Raw genomic sequence first — 25,156 nt, 5'->3', positions numbered from 1 at the left:
GATTACTTTAATTTTTGGGAAAACGCCTTGCTGAGGTTAAAATAATTATCTTTACAGAACTGCCCTGGCCAAGGCTGCACCTAGAACTTAAAAAACACTAAAAGCACACTTATAAATTAATAAATCAAGGATCAAAAGGAAAATATAAAATTGCTAAATATTAGAAGGTACTATTAAAAAGTTTATTATTTACATCTGTGCTTTTCCGCAAAAAAGGCTTCAAGTGTGTGATATATTTAACAGATTGAAAGGCAATACTCCATAAAAGGACTCGTGTTCATTATTAAATAACTCATTTCTTTATTACTCATAAAATATACAGCAATCTCAGTACTGAAAGAATTCATTGGAGATTTGAATTCACAGTCATAATTTCTATATACATGGTAGTTTCATTCCTCTTCAAGAAAAAGCAAGGAAAAGAAGGAAAAACCTTTTCCATACTACTGAATCTAGCAAATGTATTGTACATATTTCCAGTTAAAAGGATTTTTTCAACAGAGAAAACTGGGTAATTTTGACTCTATGGTGATATTGAGTGGTTTCTTTTTTTAAGTTAAAGCAAGCAAAACCTGTCAACAAACACTGACTAATAAAAGCAAAAAAAATATATCATTCAAACAAAGAAAATCAAACGCTGTCCTATCATTGGTTTACAGTGTTTCTCCTCACAAAGCTGAGCCTCGGATACCTCAGTATTGGATCAGTGCTTCTTACAAATGTTTCATTACTTACCTAGTACGCATCACTGTACTTTCACAGCTGCCTCTACAAACCCATATCTTCTCAGTAACTAATGAAGGCACAAAATGAACACATAAATAGGAACCGAAAGTACACAAATAATTTATTCTTGAAAGACTAAACCGCAATGGACAGGTCAATACACAAAGGTAAGGGTGATCAACTTAAAAATAACCCAGTACACATATCAAATATTTTTAAATTATCCAGGTAAGTAAATCTGATTTTTTTTTTCTAGAGGATAAGTTGACATGAACATGGATATTTTAAAATTTTGATCTCAAAAAAATAAATGATTCTCCACCTGTATGACGTACAGACTTGAAGGACAAGTGCATTCTGATGGATGTAGTGTGCGGATATCAACCTTCTCTAAGTTCTCACAAAAATGTCAAAAATTGGAAACTGGCTGCTCCCCCAAAAACTGAAAATTCTCAATCTCATTCACACAGTTAAAACTGGGTTAAAATGCATCCACGTCTTTTGGTCCCTGTCGGTTTAGCTTTCTGTGAAGTGCTACCATTCCTCTTCAGCATGTTATTGCCGTACAAAGGTTGCTGTCCACCCAACAAGTACAGTTTTTAGCACTCAAGAAGTCAGTGTTGGTAAAACAACGGTTACTGAGGTCCAGTATCAGCTGCAAGGACACCTGGGATCGGGATGGGTATGGGCCAGCCTGCTGCACCTCCTCCCTCTCTTACTCTCCGGTGGTGGGGTTGGGGGTGGTAGGGGTGTGGGGTGGGGGACTCTTAAGGCTCGTCTCTTCTTCTGCCCTCCCAAACTGACAGTGGGTGATTTTTAAGACACAGGGTGTGTGTTTTAACGCATTTCTCGCTTCCTCCTGTCCTTCAGTACGTCTCTGAATCCGAGTCGTTGAGCTCCTCGTCTTTGTAAAAGCCGTCGTGATGGCTGATGTTGTTGAAGCTGCAGTAGGAGCTGTGCTCGCCGCGCAGCGCGGGCAGGCTATCGAAGGTGACGCTCTTGGAGGGGCTGGTGGTGTAGTGGTTAATGGCACTGAAAGGGAGGGTGGGTGCCGGGGTGCAGGGGGACACAGGCATCATGGTGGCCAGGATCAGGGCTAGGCAGTCTGCCACATCTTTGTTGGGGGCACAAGCCAAGGCCGGTGTGTAACCTGAAGCAATGACAATACACCACTGTTTATTCTGAAAAGTGATACACGCTTCATGTTTCTAGCATCAGTTCTTTAAGTGATTTACTATTAATTAACAATCCTGCAATGTGCCTGTACATTGAGAGCTGAGTGACTGAATTTGCAGTCACTTTGTTACTGATGTTTGTGAAAGAGTTAAAGTAGTAACAGCTAGTGACAGTTATCTACTAAGTAACAGAGTAAGAATGAGACTCTTGGGGCACACACTTCAAATTTAGTTTTTCGCTGTATCTTAAACATACTCACTATAGATTCTCTTTAATCCAATGAGCCTGAGAGTTTCTCAAAGATCAGTATTAGACCTAACCAAGGCATATTTTAAATGACGACTATTACCTAATCAAATTCTAATCTGTTGTTTTTTCTCATAGTGTGGCTGTCATGTTTCCCAAATAAACTTTAGTACCCATTAATTTTAGATCCTATAGTATCCATTAAATTAATATTTTGCACTTCCCAAGATTTGGCAAAAGCCCAAAACACATGAAAAAGTTATAGTATATAGTAAAAAAAAAAAAATTATCATGAATTTACCGTTTTCATCGACTGCAAGTACACTGGCTCCTTTTGCAAGCAGCTCTTGCACCACCACAGTCAGACCATTTCTTGCAGCCACGTGTAGAGGCCTTAAAAGAAAGAATCAAACATGGATGTGCTGACAGGCAAATCAATATTTGTATCTCTGCATTAATAATTCAAATCCCCACAGTAAACACAATACACTCTATTCAATCACACCAACGCAGCAAGAGACAAGAAACAATGTAATACAAGTGATACGTACGTCTGTAAGGCGGCGTTAGTGGCATTAATGAGATTTCTGTCTGCAATCTTCTCCAATATCAACAAGGCACTGGTTTCATGTCCCTGTAGAATACAAGTCCGGTATGATAGGTATCAATAACAAGCAAATAGCCTTAAAACGTACAATAAATACACACTGTTCATAATATTTCAACCTATACTTGCAGGGTATACTGTATATTAGCTGCTGTAGAATGAAACAGTGCCACCTAATGGTCATACACACCTTACTGCAGGCGAGATGAAGTGCAGTGTTCTTCACTGCATCCTGCAGAGTGAGATCTGCTTTTGCACTGCTCACCAGCAGCTCTAATAATGAGAATGATAAGGTAGAATGCAGAAAAAAAGAAAGAAGTTAATTCAATCCCACACTGATTATTGCATCCTTCAGTGATATTTTCTATCTTGATTTAAGTAGAGAGGTATTCATACCGACAGCGTTGGTCTGGCCATTCTCAGCAGCCATCATGAGTGGGGTCTTCCCCGCGGCATCGACACTGTTGACCTGAGCATTGTGGCTGAGCAGCAGCTGGAGACACTCCACATGGTCAGTGAAGGCTGCTGCATGCAGGGGGGTCCTGCACAAATGACATGAGAACAAGGCTTGTTTTTAATCATTCAGTAATTCACTCATGATACGAACCTCATTTGCCCAGTATCAGGTGTGTTACAAAACTCAAGGCTGACATTAATGTTGCACTTGCTTTTATATGACTGTGTATACCTGTTTTTACTGTCTTTGGTATTGACAATGGCAGGGCCTAGAGTGTCTATCAGCATCTCGGCAGCACCTTCGTTGTCATGAATCCTTGAGAACGGAAAAGAGCACAATTAATTAATATGTTACAGGTTCTGTCCTCACATGCAGTGATCTAAACAGAAAACAGCACAATGTCTTACACAGCACAGTGGAGAGGGCTGAATGAATTGCCTTCGGCCTTGTGAAAAACCTCTTGTTCCAGCAAAACCTCCACACATGTATCGTGACCTGCAGGAGAGAAGCATCAGCCAGTGCTCACAATCAGGGCTTAACAAGCATTTTTCCTTATCAGCATGTGGCAAAATTTAAACAATGGGTGAATAAAGAAATGTACAAGCATGAAATATGAAATATAAAGTTGTGCATGCCTTTTTAAAAAAAATCTATACTTGCACAAGTGCTCCTTTTACTTTCTTGGCAGCATGCCTGTATTTACTATAAAAGCATTCATTACTAAACATCAGATGTACATTTCCATAACTATAATGATCGCTTCTTTAAGAGGTTTCCAAACTCTCATCTCTGTACCATTGTAGCAGGCCCAGTGCAGTGGGGTGTAGCCTTGGTTGTCTGTTAAGACAGGGAGTGTTTCCACTGATTGGGCAGCATGCAGCAGGCCTCCCAGTACCCCAATGTGTCCACATGCTGCTGCCAGGTGGACCGGCGTGCGCCCTTTACAGTCCCGCACCAGGAAGTTGGCGCTGTGCTGAAGCAAGGCCTCCACACATTCCTCGTGACCAGTCACAGCCTGAGACCAGACGAGAACAGATATGAGCGTTATGACTGATGATTGATCACACCCTGACAAATGACGGATTTTAAATGCTTTGATGACAGCTGACCAATGTAATGGATTTTTATTCACTCCACAGGAAGAGAGGGAAGGTTTGTGTTTATGGTTATGAGTAGGGCTGCAAAAATAAAAATACAAAAACTATATTTATAACATTCATAGAAACTACTCTAATCTAAGTACAATTGTAGAAGTACATGTAAAGGGGGAAGTGAAAAAATACTAATAAAAAAACCCAAATCCAAACATTTACGCTATTACATTACACAAAACTATGCAAGGTAGAGTTTGAACAAGTTTGGTACTGGTAGTGAAATCTGCGCATAAGGTAGGGTACCAATATAGAAAATGTAATACCCAATTACATATATATAGTATATGTCAGTGTATGCAACAGTGGTGCACTCACTCCTCTATGCAGGGCCGTCCTGCCCCACTTGTCTTTGGCTTCTACATTGGCTCCCTTATTAAGCAGAGAATACACACAATCTGTGTGTCCACTCAGGACCGACAGCATCAGAGGGGTTCTGAGAGGGAACAGACATGATCAATTCACAACATCTTATGATTACAAAACAAAATAATTTAAAAAAAAAAATCACAACATATACTTACTGTCCATTCCCATCTTGAATGTCTACTGCACTTTGAAGATCAGCATTTCCAATCAGCAAACGCAAACATTCTGAATGACCGTTAGTAGCTACAAGGAATTAATGAACATCGTTAATTTCAGCGTCATTCGGTGAGTTTACAAATCTAAATGCACAGAAGCAAGTCCAGGTCCATACCTGCAGCGTGGATGGGGGTTCGCTTCAAGGTGAAGTCTTTGACCAGGATGGAGGCTCCCTGGTTGATTAGGACGTCCACACACTCCACATGGCCCTTAAATGCAGCCAGGTCCAGAGGTGTGCGCCCTTGGCTGTTTCTCACATCTAGATCCAGCAGAGACTGCACCAGAACCTCCATAGCTTGGTGGTGACCATGGTATGCCTGAAAAATGAATTCACCATGAATAAATGACCATAAGATAAAGCTAAGGATAATAACATGTATTCCTCTCATGCCAGCAAGTGTTACTTACAGCAAGGTGCAGGGGGCTGACGGGGGCTCTGACATCAGAGTCATTCAGGATGTCTGTCCCTGAGGTTTCCATTAGCTGAACAAACCAGGTAAACAAGTTAGAACCTACTTCAGATATAAGCTCAATACGACATATATACAAGACACTGAGGCTTAATCTATGCACATGAAAAACTACAAATTCCACTCACCACATCTAGAGGGGTTTCACTTGCAATCTAAAAAAAAAAATTGGGGAAAATCAGCTATGGATTTAACCTCATTACAATAAAGCAATACAGAAATACAAAGATGATGGAAGCCATATGGCATGCACTCTGGCAAGTGAAGTTCTCACCAGCTCCAGGCAGAGGCGATGTCCATATGCGGAGGCGTAGTGCACAGCATTGTAGCCCTGATTGTCCCGGATCCCTGGATTTGCATCATTTCGCAGTAAATATTCCAGGCACCTGTAGACACAACAAAGAGGCTGTAGTCAAGCAAACAACATCTTCTTTCAAGTCTTCAGTTGTTACTCAGCATAACCAATAAGTGAGCTTTTATATCATGAAAACCCTCAAGCATCACCCGCTTTCCACAAAGCAACCACCTCTTTTCTGAAACTGAATGTTTAAAGTATTACTGACTTTCCGTCTGTGTCAGAGGCAGCAGCGTAGTGGAGAGGAGTGCATCCCCGTTCGTCTAGGTCATTGACACTGGCTCCAGAGCCCACCAGAGCAAACAGGCACTGGTAGTTACAGTTGGCAGCAGCGTAGTGCAGAGGGGTCCTGGAAAAGCACACATAGTTCAGTTCACTGTTCAAACTGGACTGACAGACTCTTAGAGCACAGTCTTGATCCACATGGGCCATTAAATGCTACAAACCTGCCAAAGCTGTCCTTTCTATTAAAGTCTGCCCCCGTGTTGAGAAGGAGATTGAGACATTCCAGGTTTCTGAGAAGATTTAAAAGATGATAAAGTGATCAATATGATGATATTCTTACTGTTATCAGTCATGAACTCTCTTGTAATTAAATATAATATTCAGCTGTCCTCAACTCACCCTCCAGCAGCTGCAGCATGTAAACAGGTCCTTCCAAAGTCATCAGGAGTATCTATATCAAAGCCTGCATCAGAATAAAGGATTATGAGCATGATCCATCACCAGTGTTTCCCTTTTAATTGTATAGGCCTGGCAGGCTGCCAGGCCAACAAGAATCCCCGCCAGGCCAAAAAAAGTCTTTTTTTAATGCCAAAAATAACACCAAGTATCCATTCATTTGGAAATCAATAGTGTTTGGGGACCTCTCAGTGCAGCGCTGTTCTGTAATGTGAGTCAACCTCTGTGTTGTTGCCTGGGAAACTCTTTAAGGAACAGGGCAGTGCATAATGTGTGCGCAGTGTGTGGTTGAGTGGGTGCGAGCGGCAGAAAAGTGACAGTGAATGCGAGTGGAGCAGAGGAAAAGGTTAGCAGTAAGTTGTCAGTCTGGCAGTAAATGTACCGTACAGGCTACAGTGTGTCAGTTAATAAATGCTGCAGCTTCTCAAGACCAAGAAAAGTAACGTCTGTCGTTTCCCCAACTGCGGGAAAAGTGAAGAGGGTTAGCTCCAAAGTTAGCAACAATGGGTTAGCCTAACCTGAAGACGCTTAACAGAGAAACAGAGAATATTTGCATACTGTAAATGAGCATGTGCAGTTAAGAACAATCAAAGTGACAAACATTGTAAAGAACTGAGCTGCTCACCCGAAGACAGGAGCTTTCTGCAACAGTCTGAGAATCCACTGAGAGCAGCCAAATGCAGTGGGAACATACCGTGGACCCCTCGTCTGAAAAAGACACATCATGTTAATTTGGCCAATAATTTTACCCAACTACTGACACTGGTGCTAATCAGAGGCTAGGCCCGCCTTTTTTACATAGAGTTGCATCAATTAGTCGGTAGGCAGAAAATTAATCAGCAACTATTCTGATAAGTGAATAAGCGTTTTAGTCAATTTATAAGCAAGAAAGACAAATATTTACTGATTGCAGTTTCTCAAATATGATGATTTGATGGTTTTCTGGATCATACATGATGATAAACTGAAAACCCTGGATTTTGGACTATTGATTTGACAAAACAGGACATTTGAAGATGTCACACTATGCGCTCTTTGAAAAAAACAAACAAACAAACAAACAAACAAAAAAAAAAGGCATTTATCATTATTTTCTGAAATGTTATAGACAAAATGATAAATTGAAAAAATAATGGTCAGATCAATGATGAAAATAGTCCTTAGTTGCAGCCCTATTTTCATGTCAAAGGTTTCTTTGGGAGTGTTTTTCCTTATCTCAATCATCAAAAGAAAGAGGGCGCTGCACACTGTACTAATTGTAAAGCCCTTTGAGGCAAACTTGTGATTTGGGGCTACATAAATACAACTGACTTGACTTAACCACAGAATCTTCTGTATCAGTTACATGACAGTCAATACTTGTCTGCTCTTGATAGATTTAAACATGCAGCTCAACCATAATTTGTTGAATGTGTTGAAACGACAATCAAGCTCACTCACTTAGCTGTGTCAGCTCTGTTAGTAATGAGGGTGTTGATGAGGAGCTCGTGTCCGTATCGAGCTGCAATGTGCAGTGGTGTATTTCCGTTCTTATCTTCACAGTCAATCTCAGCACCTTCAGGAAAAAAAAAAAAAAAAACACAAAACAAAACAAAGCAAGCACTTAGTCTGATTAACACTGAGAAGCGGTTTTAGCTTTACTGTCTGGTGTGAGACATCAATGAGGCCACGTATTTAGAAGAGCTCACCGTTCTCAATGATTGCTTGAGACCTTGAAAACCTCCCGTGGATCGCTGTCATGTGGAGGGGCGTCTTACCATCTTTACTCTGGAGAGAAACAGAGACACACTGGTATCGTTTTGGAGGTTATTACTATGGCTTCAGCTATAAAACATGAATAAACAGGCTAAGGATTTGAATGAAACAACCAAATGCTATAAAAACACCTTTTGACATTCTGACATCTTTTTTACTGTAAGAAAAAAAGCACACTAAGTATGAATCACATGCTAGCAACAAGTTTGACTGTTTAAAGAGATGACTAAAAGAATTTCTCTCTTAACCACATAATCTTTGTGACTGTTGTCGTATCATCAACACTTGTGTGATTATATTTCAATAATGTAGCTGTGTCTGGAAAAGGAGTGCCAATTATTGAGTAACAGCTTTCCCATATCAAGGGGCGCAATCTTTTTCTAAGTAGTCAGCGTTGAGAGGTGACATTCTGGTTTTTACTCACCTTGATGTTGACATCTGCCCCGTTGCAGACTAGCAGCTCCAGACAGAGCGCCCCGTGGCGAGAGGCGGCGGTAAAATGGAGAGGTGCGAAGCCCTTCTCGTTCACCTGGTTCACGTTAGCCCCGCACTCTATGAGCTCGTTCACCACCACGTCCTGTCCGTTGTAGCAGGCCACATGGAGGGGTGTGTTGCCGTACGCGTTGGGCTCATTGATCTGGACAGCAAGATGAACAGCGTGTAGTTATGTACTTTTCATGCACTACTAAAAGAAATGTTTCTAAACTCTTCAAATCCTAAATCAGGATACACAGTTGGGATGTTGTTGCATTTCATGGTCAGAGGAAAGGATCTAGCAGTGTCTGCAGTGTAATGACAGTACAACTGTGGGTGGAACTCACATCCACCCCCAAGTCCAGGAGGTATTTGACAACACTGATCATTCCACTGGAGGCTGCTGCATGTAGCGGTGTATACGATTTCTTATCTTTGCAGGCCACCTCGGCTCCATGAGAGGCCAGCAGCTTCACCACTTCTATGTGCCCTGAAGACGAAAAGAGAACGATTTAATTACATGAACATGCCATCAAGATATCATCTAGTATTTCATTTCGTCATATATGAATGCACTGGGCAGTATTCCTTCAACAGACTGGATTTTAAAGCTTATCGGTACATGCTAAATGATCACAGTGATATCTTCAATGTTGGCTCATGTTTTAATGTTTTCTAAATGCTGATGATACTTTCTGGAATAATTCACTGAATGAAATATTTATCTCCTTCCAAAATAACCACTGATACCTTAAAAATAATTGAAATGGGCAGTATTGCTTTTTCAACCCAGTCCTGGAAACTTTCACTGACCACAAGATGACAGGAGCTCTCAAAGTGACAAGGAAAAATGAATAATATTACATAAAATTGCTGTGGTTGATTTATTACCCATGTAGGCTGCCCAGTGGATTGCACGGCGGTCCTTCTTGTCAAAGGCATTGATGTTGGCTCCTCTAGAGAGTAAGAGCCTCACCATCTAATAGCAGCAACAGACGGGGGAAAAAAAAGCAATCAGAGATGATGTGGAGGGCAGTTGTAAACCCAAGTATCAAGGCATGACGGTTTTGTCATGCCTTGATACTTGGGTTAATGTACTGATCCTCTGCTCTACACCACAAACAAGGATACAGATTATTTCGATTTGATCTAATCTCATGAATTAGTTGAGCTTTCATGAAGCCCAAAGTAAATTCTCTTTTAAATTACGGACCAAATGTGGTTTGAAAAACAGTTTGGCATTTATTTTGCATACAGTTCAACACAGGTAAACAAGACACAAAGACACTAAGCATTAAACTGTCCAGTTCCACAGTGTGCCGTTACTGTATGTCATGTTATCAAGGCTATAAAAATGTGCCCCCACCTCAGTATTTATTGTGCATCTTACTAGAAAATTCCTGCTTTACCACAAGTTTGCATGAACAGTTTCGTTGCTCTTGGTTTGCATTCATGCTTGATTAGACAAGGCAGTTCCACCCATAACATATCTAACACATGTGAGTTTATGATATACACACCGGACATAAAGGGTAATTTGCATGCAAGCATGTGATTGGACAAGCACTGAAACCTAGTGTCCTTGAGTGTGTGGCCACAATTTATGACTGACAGCCTCCAGTGTTATCTGGAAAAAGTGTTATTTTTTATAAACAAGCCCTGACTAGTTCATTGGAAGGCAGCTTTATTGTTTGTTGAGGTGCAGCTTTTTCAGCTTAGGGTTGGATTTGTGCAACTGACTCTCAGATCAAAATAGCTGATTATTTTCACCCACCAAAAATTTACTTTACAGTAATACAACAGCACTAAAAAAAAAACCTTTGCCAAAAATAAACAAAGAGAGACAACCAATACTATGAGGAAGGAACAGCACTATGTGGTAATACTTGATGCTGTGGTTATTGTGGCTGCCACATATGGAGATGTTGACAGTTTCACCTCACACTTCTTTAACCGGCAAAAAACATAACCATTGTTCAGTTCCTTATTGAAATGTTACATACAATGCCCATTGTGTTTACACATTTATGAGGCAAGCAGAGACACTTCCTGTCAGCAAGTGGAGAAGATCAGGAGCTTATACTTATAGCCTTGTAAACACAACCAACATTAAGCCTGGCTAGTCTGATGGCTTGCCAATAAAAACTTTGTGCATGTGGCACATGCTCTCTGGAGAGGAGAATAAAACTCCCCCGTCAATATGATATGAGTGATACTGAAGTGGTTAAAGTTTTAAAACACAAGACACCACAGACTTTACAGCCACTCACCCTTAAAAGTTAGAACACGTTTTGTTTCTTAAGCAATTAATATTTAAATGCGCTGCCATTTCTATCCATTAAGCTACAACAATATCAATACAAAAGGGATTAAAGTGCTTCTTCGACTACAGCTCACAGCCGAATCAAACAATACTATAAACCTGATATTACCTCCAGGTGACCGCTGAAGGCTGCATGGTGCAGCGCGGTCCGGCCAGCTCTGTCTGACACATTCACATTACTGAGCAGTGGGACGAGCGCTTCAGCGCAGCGGACAGCCTTATTGGCTGCGGCAATGTGAAGCGGCGTCTGCCAGTTCTTATCTCGGGCATTTACGTCTGCAGAGTGTTTCAGCAATACTTGAACAGCCTCCTGTAAGAAGACATGACACATGTGGGTTTTTAATTTTACACTGTTTCCATTTTAAAAAAAAAAAAAAACAACAATGCACATCAGTGTGTGTGTGATAGAGAATCGTAGAGACGTTCACATACCTCACTGCAGGAGGCCACAGCCCGGTGCAGAGGAGTGAGCCACTTGTTATCTTTGGCATTTACTCTGGCACCTACAAATTAGAGGACAATGGCTGTCAGACTATTTAAGGTCATACGTTTTCTTGACGTCTGGTACAACATTTGTAACACAATAAATTCAGCCTTTTGGACAGCTATGGGGAAACTGTTCTCCAATTCTATATCTATATCTGTTAAAGCATAAATCAGAAACAGACTGGAAAGGAGGCGTGTAGAGGTTTATGCCAATATTGAATGCAGATGCTCCATCTGGCGACAGAAACATAAAAACATTCCACTGAGTTTCACATTTGAGAAATGTCATTGTTGTCGAGAACGGGTTAACACTGGTAATGATTCTCTGTTTTCAAAAAGCAGAAATGAGAAACCAGTATGTCGAGATATCAGAAGAAAGGTGTTGCCTAAAGTGATTATAAGTTAAGTAGATTCAAAAGACATGAAGACTTGCGGAACTTGCCACATCAGTCATAGAATAAACATCTCACTTACTTAAACAAACCATAATGGTGACACCAGTTACATAGTTACATAATTTCCGCTCTTTCCTGTGAAATTAACAACTAACATAACATTTTGAAGATTCTCTCCTGATGCTTGAAACACTCATCATCATTTCTATACTGTTACATTACAGCAACATTTGTTTCCTAAACCATTTGGCTTTCAAGTTGAGCTGGATAGACTGTTAGATGTCTGAACATTTAATGTTTAGGGATGAATACTAAGTTGTAAGAGCTCTACACTACATTAATTTGGTTGTGTTTACCTTCAACAGCTTCTTTACATAAATTCTCTTCTGGAGGAAAAAAACATACCTGAAAGAATCAGCAGCTCTATAATTTCTGCATCTCCGAGATAGGCAGCAGCATGCAATGGAGTTCGCTTCTCATTGTCCTGTAATGAGCAAACAGAAGGACACAACTGTGATTAAAAGCAAACAAAAGACTTTGTACTTCCGTTTTAACCTTGTATTCCTTCTCTGCTTTATAGAGGCTAATATAATCCTGACCTGTAGTGACATTAAACACTATTATCTTTACTATTTGTGACAGTATATTAGTAGAAGGGAAAAATAACCAGTGAACATTAACAGCCCCACAGTCATAATCCATGGCAAAAAGTGGGTTAAACACAAATTCAGTTACTTGAAAAGCTTTCCGGGGAAACACAAGCAAGTACAAACCAGCCTTATTTTGAAGCAAACACCCCCACCAAAGCAGTAATGGTGAGGAATGCAATAAAACAAGCAGTGCCAGAGCACGCAGTGGGAACTGTAAAAACCAAACCATGTGCTGTTTTGTACTCAGCAACTGTTGAGAGAGTTGTATGACGCTTTTGAAGGACAATTATACATCTGAGGTTTTTAAATTCTGTGTTGTTGTTGTTGTAATTTTAAAATAGAATAATATGAGGAAACAGATGTGGAGATTGGTTACAGTCTTTTGGGAATTACCTGTGCATTCACATCCTCTTTTTTGAATATGAGTGCGCGTACTTCATCAGGATCCACATTGAAAATAGCTTTCAGCAAAGCAGGCTGTAAAAGAGAGAAGAGAGCGTGTCAACATCGACTGACATGCAAACACTTGTGCAGAAGTGCATAATAATTACAGAGAGAGTATTTGATTTCAGAGAACAGCGACCCATGAGTGAAAACTTTTGATTGTAAAACTTGAAAGGCCGAGTTTGAGAATACAATACTCATTCAGACCTTGGAGGTTTGAGTGACTTCGGGATCCTCGTCCTCAAGAACCACAATACACACAAGACTCATTTGCTCAACGATCACACTGTCAACCCAATCATGTTTTGGCTACTAAAAAATCCCCAAATATTCTGCTCCCTGGAGAATAACAGGGAGCAGGCTGCTATACATATTCAAATGTACATTGTAAAAAAAAAAAAAATGGTGACACATATCAGACGATGTTGGAGGCTGACGGTCTGGATTGATACTGCTGAGCAGCCAATTTTGTTTACAGTCAGTTGACAGGCCAGAAAAGTGTATCCATCCCATGGCACTGAGAGAAATATCACAATCCTTGGATGAATACGAGTCCGGTTACGTGCTCCAGAGGAGAGATGCCAACGTTGCTGATGTTTTAACAATACTGTCCATCTTTTCTTTTTTATCCTGATAGAATTTATGCTTCAGCAAGACCAGCTCTCTGCTGTGACTGTCTATATCTTCAACAGAGGCAGACAAAAAGAAAAAAAAGAACAATGTCCAGAGCCGATTCCCCGTTCAAAACATCCAACGTGACAGGTTGGATGAGAGGTGAAGCAAGGTTTTAAAAGTTAAACTGAAGTAAATTAGACAATGGTTGAAATTCTTCACAAAGACTGACTCAAGGATCTTGCTTCCTGCCCTGGCTTCTTAAAAAGTAGTGAAAGTTGGCTCCACCCTTCTTAGGGGTGTATACACAGAGAAGGAACAATGTTACTGTGCGTTCTACATGTGCATGATTACCAGATATGCGGAAAAGACTAAATAAATCGTAACACGTTTCTTCATTTCTAGGATATAATGGTATTTACAGTAATGATATTTGGCTTTTGTAAATGAAAAAAGAAAAAGAAAAAGAAAAAAGGGGGGTTTTGGGGGATCAGAGTAACAACCATGTTTTTAAGACATGTAACTGAAACCACATTAAAGATTTAATATAAGTATTTAACCATGTGCCGGTAGCTGAAGTTATTCATTGTGACACTGTTGCAGAATCTTGGCAACACTTCCTGTAAGATAAGACTCTCTGACAACACGTGCAATGTCTCTGAATAGTGTGTTGGAACTGGAAACCAAAAAATGCTCCAGCACAGCAGACTTAAAACTTGACCAAACGCCTACAACATCAGGTCCATCTAGCTCTCTACATGAGTCACTTGTTGGTAAAGTGTAATTTTTCCACAAAAAAAAAAACAAAAAACACAAAAAGTTTGAATCCCTAAGTGAGCCGATTCGAAATTACTATTTTATCTTTCATGCAGGACAGCCTTCTTCTCCACTAAGTACTGAGCTGCAGATCGTCACCACTTATGGTTGGTTCCGCTGGTTTCATTCTATAACACATACGGTCAACTTCATAGTCACATTTGTGTCATCAACCTCTGTTACATCCCTATGACTCATCAAATTTTTTTGGGAAACCACTGAATGCCACGATCATCAGTCACAGACAGTAAAATGTAAGCGTGTGCTCATGAACCCTCGTGTGTCATGTTAAGCCAGATCAACACTGCAGCTCTCCTCTATCTGATCCACCATAACACCAGCAGAGAGTCTTTGATCAGGCCGTTTTCCACTGCCTGTGGGAGGAGGCTGGCATGGATGGGGAGAACAGTGAGGGCAGGGGATCCCATCCAGAGGCTGCAACTGGTTACCCATGAAAGACCCAGATGGAACATTCCTGGCTTCCACAAAAACTTAACTCTTCCCTGACTTTAGACAAGTTTCCTAAAAAAAAACGAACAAATTAAGCCACAAATAAAGCCGTTTCCACTAATGATATCTGAGAAATTTGATGATACTTAAATGTTGTGTGTCAGGTCAAATAGCCTATATCTTGCACTTTAAATACACATGAACTATCATAACCTTTGAATGAGCAATGTGCACCCCTGTATCCAAAACAAAACGTAAGATGAAGAAGCAGGAGGGTCGAGACTGTCGAGAGCCTGCAGGTTTTAAAATCACCTGCTGTAATGTTGAGCTGGGATGAAAGCCTGCATTATCTTGGCACTTTGTGCAACACAGTTACCTTTATAGATCTTCTAAGGAAAAAGCAGCAAAGAGTAAAAAGACAAATCCTGAATGCGCCTCATGTTTGAGCGGAAACAACAGCACTGACCAACTATTTAACTGCAACAGCCCATCTCTCTGCATGCAATCATTTCCAGGAGCTGGAGTTTTTCTTGCTTACAGTCATGATGATGTATGTAGAGCAGAGACATTTGTTCATTAAGACTTCATCCCTCATTGAACCCACCAGGCTGCCCAGCTAGCTAATTAGCTAATGAGCCATGCAGATTATATGACCTCATGTACAAAAGACATCTAGATTATATGGCATAATTTGAGCCTCATACTTTGCCGTATGAAACAGCATCAGCTAGCCTATGTTTGGATCCTTCTTGTCTCTGTGCTGCTTCCAAATAGGTTTCAATGGCTAACAACCACATTATTATCCATTATCATTCATAAGGGACTTTAGACTGTTAAGCTTTATGAAAGTTTACTGAGGAGCCAAGTACTTTCAATTTAAGATGACAGAAATCATTTTTACTGTACGTCCTATATGCATTAAACTCAACTTTTCTGCCACAAGGTCTAAAACAAACTATCAAACACTGTAAGCACTTGAAATAAAAATATATTGTGATCAATTTGCCACAGAGAATAATACTGCAGTTTCAATACCATTCAAGGTGCACATGGTGGCATGGGTAAGATTATTACCCTTTGAAGCATGCTGGAAACCAACAGGACATGATAAGCTATGGCCTTGTACAAATTTGAGCCGCATGACGCATTTCAGCGGATGGATTGATGCTCAGTAAGTATTCAGGCTAAGCAAGAATTACCAGACTACCATTACCAGCTAGTATCTTAAGAGTCTTTTTTCAAAAACAAGAGACCATTATCTCATTCTGTAATGCCCATGAATATCTGCAGGGCACAATGGAGGTTAGAATGACTGGGGGTAAATTCAGGGTAACAAGTAGGGCACTTGTGCGTCTTACACGGTCTCATTTTGACGATTTCTGAAAAGGAAGGACAAATCTGCATTTTGTTTTCAGTTCTGCAGCCCTGCACGACTGATGTAGGAGATTTTCTATGCTTCTCTAGCTGCACGACTGTGCACCTCCTCTCTCCTCATAGAAGCCAGCCTAGTTAATACCATCACCATGGAGACGGCTCTTTGGCAACTCCACCGGCTCACAGGAGCCCAGGCACACGATCATTCAAGCACACACACAATGAAAGACACATGCAAATATGTTACAAGAATAGCAGGCATGTGCAAAACACGCAGTCCTTAAATGATAACAGAAAGCTATTTTTGTTTTCACAAGTAGATGACAAGTGTTTAATACAGTTAGACGACACACGTCTAATCCTGTCACACTGCCAGTCACCTCATACATTTATTATAACCATTACACAGCTGTTAAACTGCATGTATTCCATTCATATAATAGATATAAATAACATTAGGTAAACAACTTTGTAGACTGTGTCTGACAGGCACGGTTGAATTATTGGGAGTTATATATATTGGGGCAATACTAAAAGATTATGATCGAGGACACAACTTATCTATACAGCTGTTATAAACCTGCTGTGAAAAATAAACGTGGAAAATTACTCAAAATCAACAGGGCTTCTGGTAGATCCTCACTGTCACAACACAGTGGTGCTATTCACACAAGGTTAACCATGTAGTTAGGTGAATTGGCGCATACAAACTACATCATTACTAATGTGTTTACATGTTATCCATCACAAAACCTCCCCAGCTGAGCAAGCTAACATCATGCATGTCACAAACGTCCAGTTGTCAGAGTAACGTCACAGTCAACAGATCGCATGGGTTGTTATGGTAATCACCTCACATTACATTGCAGAGATTTAGTGGCTATTATTAAATCATACGATCACTTGGAAGCGACAACTCAAACCAAGTTTTGTACTATTTTGTCACAATACGCTAAACAATCACTTACCCAACTGATCTGATCTGTCTGAACTGCATTTCTCGCAGGCTCTGGCTAATTGCTGGCAGATAAACAGTAACATTAGCTGGTTACAACTCAACAACCCGCTTGAGCATGTGTCTCAATGTAAATGTGAAGCCCTATAAAAAACTGACTCCAAATGTGATTCACCCGACAAGTACACTGTATCTAACTTGCACTTCATATGCGACAATTAAATATCTAGATTCACGCTTCAGGGAAATGCTTCCGTTTCGGAGAATAACGTTAGCTGGAGAAACGTTCCGCTGGCAAATGTTGAAACTGGGGATGCTAGCTCACGTTAGCCAGCCAACATTAGCTTGGACCTGGATCCGCTTTTGATACAATGATCACTTACCTGGTCTCGAATTTTGAGAACCACCATATTTCTGGGAGTTTAGCTGTTCTCATGCAGATTCATGAAAGGGATATTTGTCTTTCTCCTCCCGAACAGCTCTCCCGTTGGTCTGATGGAGGCCTAGCGTGTTCGCTAGCTTAGCAATCTTGCTAGCTTCCTAACCTGATGGCATGAAAGTAGAAGAGTAGCGGAAACTCCATAACATTGCCGCCACCATACGCCACCTCGCAAAAAGAAGCGATTCAATTGGCCAAACGCGCTCTACGTGTCAGTAAGGAAGCTATTGGTTGGTTGTTGCTAACAGCGCTCTGTGAGACGCACTGTGTTGAATATTGCATTGCTCACTACGCTCCTCATAATATATGTCGACATTTTTTTGAATAATCTTAAATTATTTATCCAGCATGGAATTAGTTATATTTTGTAGTTTGAATAAATGTGTCCGTTTGGTCGGCTTTTCTGTTGTTTTATTTTTAAACTTAAGCTTTTACTAAATCCAGATAAGACTAATTGCATGCTCTTCACCAGATCTCAAATTAAAAAAATCCACTTAAGTATTACTATTAGTACATTAAAAAAGTTCCATGTTATAAGTACATGGGTACCTGGTTAGATTAAAAATGATCATTTAAAACTCATGTTGAGGAACTGAATAAAAAGCTTAAGTTAAAATTAGGTTTCTTTCACAGAAACAAGCAGTGCCTCTCTTTTAGCAGTAGGTTGCAGATTGTACAGGCATCATTTTCATCAGTGCTTGACTATGCAGATGTAGTTTACATGCATGAAGCTGCTCATACCTGCAAACCCCTTGGTGCTGTGTATTACTTAAAATTTATTTCAGGTGACAGTTTTAGAACCCATCATTGTATCCCCCATGAGAAGGTAGGGTGGCCATCACTTACCACTCGAAGGGAACAACACCGTCTTGTTTTTATTTATAAAGCCATCCTAAATAAACTACCATTTTATTTATCATCACTTTTAAGACCCAGAAATATGGGATACCATACCCGTTCACAAGAATGTATTACCTTGGATATCCCTTATCTGAATACAAAACCAGGAAAAACTGCATTCACCTGTTATGTTCCTCATAGGTGGAATAAGTGTTATACAATAAATGCTCCTGTTTTTTTTAATATGTCTGTTTTATCCCTGTGTAATGTACTTATATTACTGTCATTTTCTTTTTGTTCTTTTGTAAGTAATTTGTCTTGTGTTTGTGTTGTATTTATGATTGTTGGTTTTACACTTTTTTACACTTTTTGTTATATGACTTGTTTGGTTGTGTACTTGCAGAACACCACTGTAAATGAGTGATGCTCTCAACTGGTTTCCTCTGAGTAACTAAATGTATCTATCTATTCATTTACACCATCTTGAAGTTGTGAAAAGTGTTATCGATGCTACCATCTGCCGCTGAGCAACTAATGCAGCCTTGTAGAGGGTTAAATGTTAATCAGGAACAATATTCTCTCAGGAATAGTTTCTCCAGACAGACGGTCATCTGCTCTGCTGACACAAACAATAAACATGCTACATAATTAATAGGCCTCATAGAAGCTGTACTGTAAATCAGTTTTGTGCAAACAGAAATTACAAGCTGAAAAAGTAATACCTTGAATAAATACAATATTTGCCACAGAACACCCCCCCGACCCCCACCCCACCCTCATCATGTCTAGAAAAGGGGAGCTGATGAGGTAAATAATGGACTTCTGCACCCACAGTGATTGTGCTGCACAAGCAATTCTGTGAAAAGTGATGCACATGCACAGCCTATAAACTCTGCACCTTTTAAATACTCTTCTGTCTGCTGACTTATATGCTCTTAGACATATCCTTTGGGCATATTCATTGCAAGATAACATGAAAGTATATAGTATATACGTGTCCTGGAGCTGAATGATTATCTCTGTAATTGTTATTGGGTTTTAAAAGCTAACTGTGTTTTGGTCCTGCAACCTAACAACAAAATGTGGTGGAATATGGCCCTCTAGTGACTTACCCTTCAACTACAAGCAGACTTTGAAAGTAGCTGATGTAATTTAATTTGAATGGACGCTTAAATACAATATGTAAATGCTTATTAACTTAAAGCCCAAGTGTCAGTATCAGAGCTTATTTTTATGTCGAGACAAGAGGAATTTGAGAGGATTTTTGACTTCAGTGAATAATGCAACTTCTGTAATCCTTGTGATAAAATAAAAAAACAATTGCATTAACTTACACCAACTTGTTAGTGATTTCACTTCGGTGTAATATAATAAACTTGTTCCCTCTGTTGCATTAATAAGGATCCAAATAAGGGTGTCCTTCAATGTTTGAATTTCTCATGGGATGTTATGGCCACAACAGCTGATGACGTGGGACAGTAATTTCCTCTGTACAGTGAAAATACCACAGACAGGTCTGGCGGGGATGATTTCATGGAAGATAGCCAAAAGGATTGGACACAAACCCTTCTGTTGATGGTGCACTCAATGACTCAATGGTTGTGTCATGGACACAGACCCAGTACATTTAGATCCCAAAGTCCACAGAGCAGCAATTCAGGACTGGAAGAGCTGCTGTTATACATTACTAGTGGAAGAAATGTGTATAAACTACTGTAGTTAGTTATTTGTTTTTTGTTTTACAGCTATTCCATTGTAACACTTTAGTGTAGATATGAAACAAAAACAATGTTAGTGTAGAATAATAAGTGTAGAATATGAATGTGAATGTGACAGTATTAATAAACTAAGAGCACTGACATTGGTGCAGATTCTCTTTCTGATGAATATTTGATGTTTATTATAAACCTTTATGCCACTTACCTATGTAAACAAGTTAGCCCTAAATGACTACTGTAACTCATTCATCAGCCTGGCTGCTATCTGTCTCAAGTTGTCAAGGCAAAGAGATGATTACTTGCCACCGAGTGGCATCTGTCTTATTCCAAAATAAAAAAAGCAGTACAGGAAAGTAGTACATTTTTTGTGAGTGAGGGAGGTAGCAGGGGTCCTGTGAAAGAATGTGGGTTTATGCTCACCAGGCAACTTTCCAGGGTAGTCTCACATTTCAAGGCGTTGGACACAAAGAGAGGGGAGAGGGAAAAGGTTGTAGCAGCTATGCTGATGATTTTGGGTGTAGGTTGGTCGCTTGCTGGGGGTAATCCTCCTGGATCTGTCCCTAAGCCTCCTGAAGGCCGCAGTAACCCCAGCAGGAATACTTTCTCACTGGGGAGGCTGTGGTGGAGGAGGGTTCCCACAAATTGAATTAAGAAGAGGAGAAACTGCGGACAAAGGAGTAAATCCATAAATGAAGAAAACAGATGCCTGCACACATACCCCCACCCGTCTCTCTAAAACTGCACCCTGACCCTGTGTTTACACCCTTCTTGTTTACAGGACCCTGTGTGTGTGAGAGAAACAGGGAGAGAAAATGAGTGAGAGAAAGACAAATAACACGTACAGTAAAGCACCCTCTGCTCTTTCTGTAGGAGCTTTTTGAAGGTTTCGTTCAAATCTTAAAATTTTTTTCATGTAAACAACATTTTTAGTTCTTTGCAAGACAAAAAATTCAAAGCTCCAATTTTCAGGTCCTCCCATCTCCTACTGAAACAGAATAATGTAGCAAGATTAATAGAAATAATGAAAATTGCCAGACAGAGGAGCACACATTAAAATATGCGCCTATGGCATTTATGCGCTCTTCATGAAAAAGTCACATGTTGGAAAGTCACATGCTTTTACATACATTCATTATTGGGGTTGACAGTGTTATTTTTATCCAAACTGGCAAAAAATTGATCCCAGAATTTGTAAAAATCTACACTAGAGCCAGTTTGGTTTTCTCTCTTATTGTAGTGAGGAAGCACACAAATCCACTTCTTTAAGATTAATCTTTTGTCTGAAACCATACCCAGCATAAGGGTTTCTTGTACAGCATAAGTCAACATGAACAGCATGTATTCTCCAACATGTGTCTCAGTTCTAGATATGAGAGAACCATGGGAAGATGTCTTCCCAACACTCAGCCAAGTTGGAACAAGCTTTAAAAAATGAGTGCAATTACTCTTCCTTACATTTACATCTGTCACAGAGATATGAAATTGAAAGTTTTAAAAAAAAAGGTTTGGGGCCAGTTGTTTAACTGCAATAGTTGATAAAGTGCCACCACAGCAAATATGATACAGTATGCTGACAGTAAGACGTCTACATATCTATGGAGACTGCAAATTCTTTTGGGTGGATGAACCAACACCTCATGCTGAGAAATGACACGGTCCTTAGCATTCAGGTGCCAGCTGTGAAGGTCCTGCTTAGGGAAGAGACGACGACAGTGACACGCATTCAGGATCATGCCTCAGATACGCTGATGTTCGGATGTGCCCCTGTCTCAGCCGTCACAATGAAGAATGGCAAACAGCTGGACAGTTGAGGTCCCAGGATGAAAGTGGTGTCATCGACTGGGTCAATCCCAGCTGCTGTGGGACAGTGGCAGTGGGAAGAGTGAGAATAGAATACCAGCTCACCATTTTACACCACTGCTCCTGGAGTGCTGATGTAGAGCCAGGCCACTTGATTAGCAGATCCAAATCCCTATCCAATATGGTCCTTTAAGCCTATAAAAATGCATAAATAAAAATAAGACACGGCTGATTTCAAGCAGCATGAGTGAACAAGGCCAAACTGGATGGAGACACATCCAAACATCTAAACACATTGTGATGTTTGATGAGCAGTGATGTATGAAACAGGTGTAAAGAGAGGAGAGAGGTGCTTTGTTCCACTCCTAAAGGGAAGACATTTGTCCACTGGGCCAAACAGTAAACCAAAAAGAGGTAGCAAAGAATGCTTTGAAGTGACAAATAAAAATGTGAGACTGCGGACAGCTGTAGATTTATGACGATGACAAATCTGCATATAATCTGTGCTAATCACATAGGCCTTGCTTCTGGTTGAGATAAAAGCATCTCCCCTTTTCACCAAAATTCCTGCCAGTGGGTAGTTATGTAGCCAAAACAGTGGGAAAGGGCTCAGTTGGTAGGTTCACAGCTTACTGTTGCCTCTTGGCTTTGAAATGAGTGACCAAGTGCAATGACAAGCAGTTGCAGTTTCTTTCCCAACTCTTGATAACTGGCATTACAAACTATCTGTGCACATGTTGAAACACAGGACATCTAAGATTACATTTACTGGTCAATTGACATTTCATAGATTATTGTTGTTGCACAGCAGCAACTGATGTGACATGGCTGTGCCTGTCCCGGTCCAAGTCCCAGGTGAGTTTAGAGACAATTATAAACAGTCATATGAATTAGAGTAATGTGGGACAATTTTTGCAATTGGCACTTCAGCAGTATATTTCAATATGATCCCAATACATTATATCCACAATATCATCCAATACCATTCTGAAAGGTGTTTTCTAATCATATTAGAAAAGAGAATGCAGATATAATATATAATAATATAATATAAAAATGTTCCTTGTGCAAAATTTTCTCAGGTGATGAGCCTTTCCTAATGTGGGACAGTTTAGGCTGAAATGTAAGAATGGTCTAAATCACCTTAATTCATAAAATGCATGTATACTAATAATATCCTTAACATTAAATGATTTGATGAGGCTACTAGTTATGTCTGTAGTCTCAATTCAATTTTCAGTTATTCCATTTATTTATTTTTTCTATCTATCTATCTACCTATCTATCTATCTATCTATCTATCTATCTATCTATCTATCTATCTATCTATCTATCTATCTAGCCATCTATCTATCTATGTATGGCATCACATGTGTGAAGACATGTGATTTCAATTACATGACACCCCAGGTTTAATTTGACAGCAGTCTGATTCATGAGCGTTTGTTAGAAGAAGAGATGGATTTGCATTTGAACTCAGGTGTCCCACGTTACACTACTGCACCCTAGATGGCACTGTTTCCATTTTAATGACCTTTTTGTGGACTAGTAGACGCTACAGGTGCTATTTTTAGGAGATGAGTCATTGCAAACTGTAGTCTGTACATGCAGCTGTCATAGCATTCACATTTTGGAATTTTATTTGATGCAAAACATATAATAGCCTTTTCACAAACAGTAAGGTACACTGGAGCTATTTAAAATAATAATAAAAAAAATGTAAGAATGGAGTTTAAGACACATTATAAACCTATTTCTTTGTAACACGTTTGTTTTGTCTCAGATCTAGAGGTTCAGGAATTTACGAAAAAGATAGTAGGCTACCAGTGCAAGTTAGTTTACGACAGCTCTTTCTTGCAATGAGAGGTGATTGATCATGCTGCAGACTTGTGCACCTGTTGCAGACAAGCAGTGGTCGGAACTGCTCTCGTCACCATCTCAGAGATTATCAGAGGGCAGTTGAGCAGACACAGTGCTCTGTCTGCCACTGCCTTGGCGGGGATTTTATGTCGTCCCTTCTGTCGACCAAGTGAGGCTATTTATAGTTCAGACGTCATACAGCCACAGACACCGATCACATCCAACACGTCCTCCAATCTAAACATAGCAGTACACCGCCAGACCCTCAACCCTGTACTCAAGGTAGAAAATTAAAGCTGGAGTGCGGTACTTTTGTCTCCCCCTTCTGGCAGAGAGAGTAATTACAAAAACACTGTCGACATGTCGTATTCTCGTATCCTACTCCGTCACTACTTTTGGCAAAAACAAACAAAAACAAAACAAAAAGCTGCTGAAAAAGGTGGATAAATTGTTTTGAGCGTCACACAACGCCGCAAAATGACTCGTTTCACTATCAGAGTTTGGTCCATTCGATCTCATGACATTTGGAAAGTCTAGAAGAGCCGCACGATTAAACTATTTTATCCCCATTCAAGTTAACGGAGGGCTAACCGGAAGTTAGCCACTCGGTCTCTGGTGCTCAAGCTCCGCCGGTAAGGCGTGCGCAGTATGCATTCATCCGGCTAGCGCGGGAATGTCGCCACTAACTCAGTATACTGAGAAATACTGGGGAGAGATTTACGTGAACAGCGTTAAGTGAAGTCATGTGGCAAGGGCCTGAATGTAAAGGACGTTCAGTTAGTCAAGTTCCGCACTGCAGGTTTAACATTTCCACTTCGGTCTTAAGTGTTGAAGTATGTGAGTTGAACAAATTCGATATGATATGACTGCAAAACTAAATCCAAAGGTTAAAAATTGTATTGTTAATGCTATGCTGCTTAAGTTAGGAATGAATTCTGTCAGCATAACTTCCGTTTTAAAAAAAAAAAAACAACAAAAAACGGCAGTTATCACCTATATAGGTATATACGGGTAAAAAGCTCAAAGTTGGACTGTAATTAATAGTTATACAAGAATAATTACACGTTTTTCCCTCCAAGCTTTGCACTACCTAAGCTATATGTTTTGAACAGAAGCTAGAGACAAAACACTTTGCTAACGCCTAGCTTAATTAAGTGTAAGGCCTGCCTATTAATATTTTAACTAACGGTTGGCTCAGCAGTCACAGGTGGTCGTTGTGTAATCGATTCACATTGTGACTCTGCCAACTGTCCGTTTTATAACAAGCATGACATTCTCCACTCAACCACAGAGCTGGAAAAGGGTTTATTG

At 40.1% G+C, this 25,156-nt stretch overlaps 2 protein-coding genes across 9 annotated transcripts in view; one reads left to right on the top strand and one right to left on the bottom strand.

Moving 5' to 3' along the window:
• Positions 1 to 276: 276 nt before the first annotated feature.
• ankrd28b (ankyrin repeat domain 28b) lies at positions 277 to 20,763 on the bottom strand. Of its 2 annotated transcripts, none has more exons than XM_044360373.1 (28): positions 20,606 to 20,763; positions 12,931 to 13,014; positions 12,293 to 12,371; positions 11,439 to 11,509; positions 11,116 to 11,316; positions 9,575 to 9,662; positions 9,031 to 9,173; positions 8,634 to 8,846; positions 8,143 to 8,221; positions 7,895 to 8,009; positions 7,080 to 7,162; positions 6,398 to 6,461; positions 6,220 to 6,288; positions 5,982 to 6,122; positions 5,693 to 5,804; positions 5,547 to 5,573; positions 5,357 to 5,431; positions 5,064 to 5,265; positions 4,888 to 4,975; positions 4,682 to 4,799; positions 4,008 to 4,227; positions 3,620 to 3,707; positions 3,444 to 3,527; positions 3,152 to 3,297; positions 2,946 to 3,028; positions 2,700 to 2,782; positions 2,450 to 2,541; positions 277 to 1,876 (listed from the first exon to the last, which is right to left on the bottom strand). In XM_044360373.1, exons 6-28 carry the CDS (start codon positions 9,660 to 9,662, stop codon positions 1,593 to 1,595), a joined length of 2,697 nt encoding a protein of 898 aa, XP_044216308.1. In that variant the 5' UTR covers positions 11,116 to 11,316; positions 11,439 to 11,509; positions 12,293 to 12,371; positions 12,931 to 13,014; positions 20,606 to 20,763; the 3' UTR covers positions 277 to 1,592. The 2 variants fall into 2 exon arrangements, with proteins under 2 accessions (XP_044216308.1, XP_044216309.1); XM_044360374.1 differs by lacking the exon at positions 20,606 to 20,763 and adding an exon at positions 17,572 to 17,812.
• Positions 20,764 to 24,496: 3,733 nt separating this feature from the next.
• Positions 24,497 to 25,156, top strand: part of hdac9b (histone deacetylase 9b) — a 41,165-nt gene continuing 40,505 nt past the window's right edge. For 2 of the 7 annotated variants that reach the window (XM_044360381.1, XM_044360377.1), the window contains exon 1: positions 24,497 to 24,670. The gene's annotated coding sequence lies outside the window, so the exon portion shown is untranslated. Of the gene's footprint in view, positions 24,683 to 25,156 lie in introns of all 7 variants that reach the window. The other 5 variants (XM_044360382.1, XM_044360375.1, XM_044360380.1 and 2 more) reach the window with 4 other exon arrangements.

Source organism: Thunnus albacares, chromosome 8 (assembly GCF_914725855.1).
Source record: "Thunnus albacares chromosome 8, fThuAlb1.1, whole genome shotgun sequence".
Taxonomy (NCBI): domain Eukaryota; kingdom Metazoa; phylum Chordata; class Actinopteri; order Scombriformes; family Scombridae; genus Thunnus; species Thunnus albacares.
The sequence above is the reverse complement of the archived record's forward strand: the minus strand, read 5'-3'. Positions and strand labels throughout refer to the sequence as shown.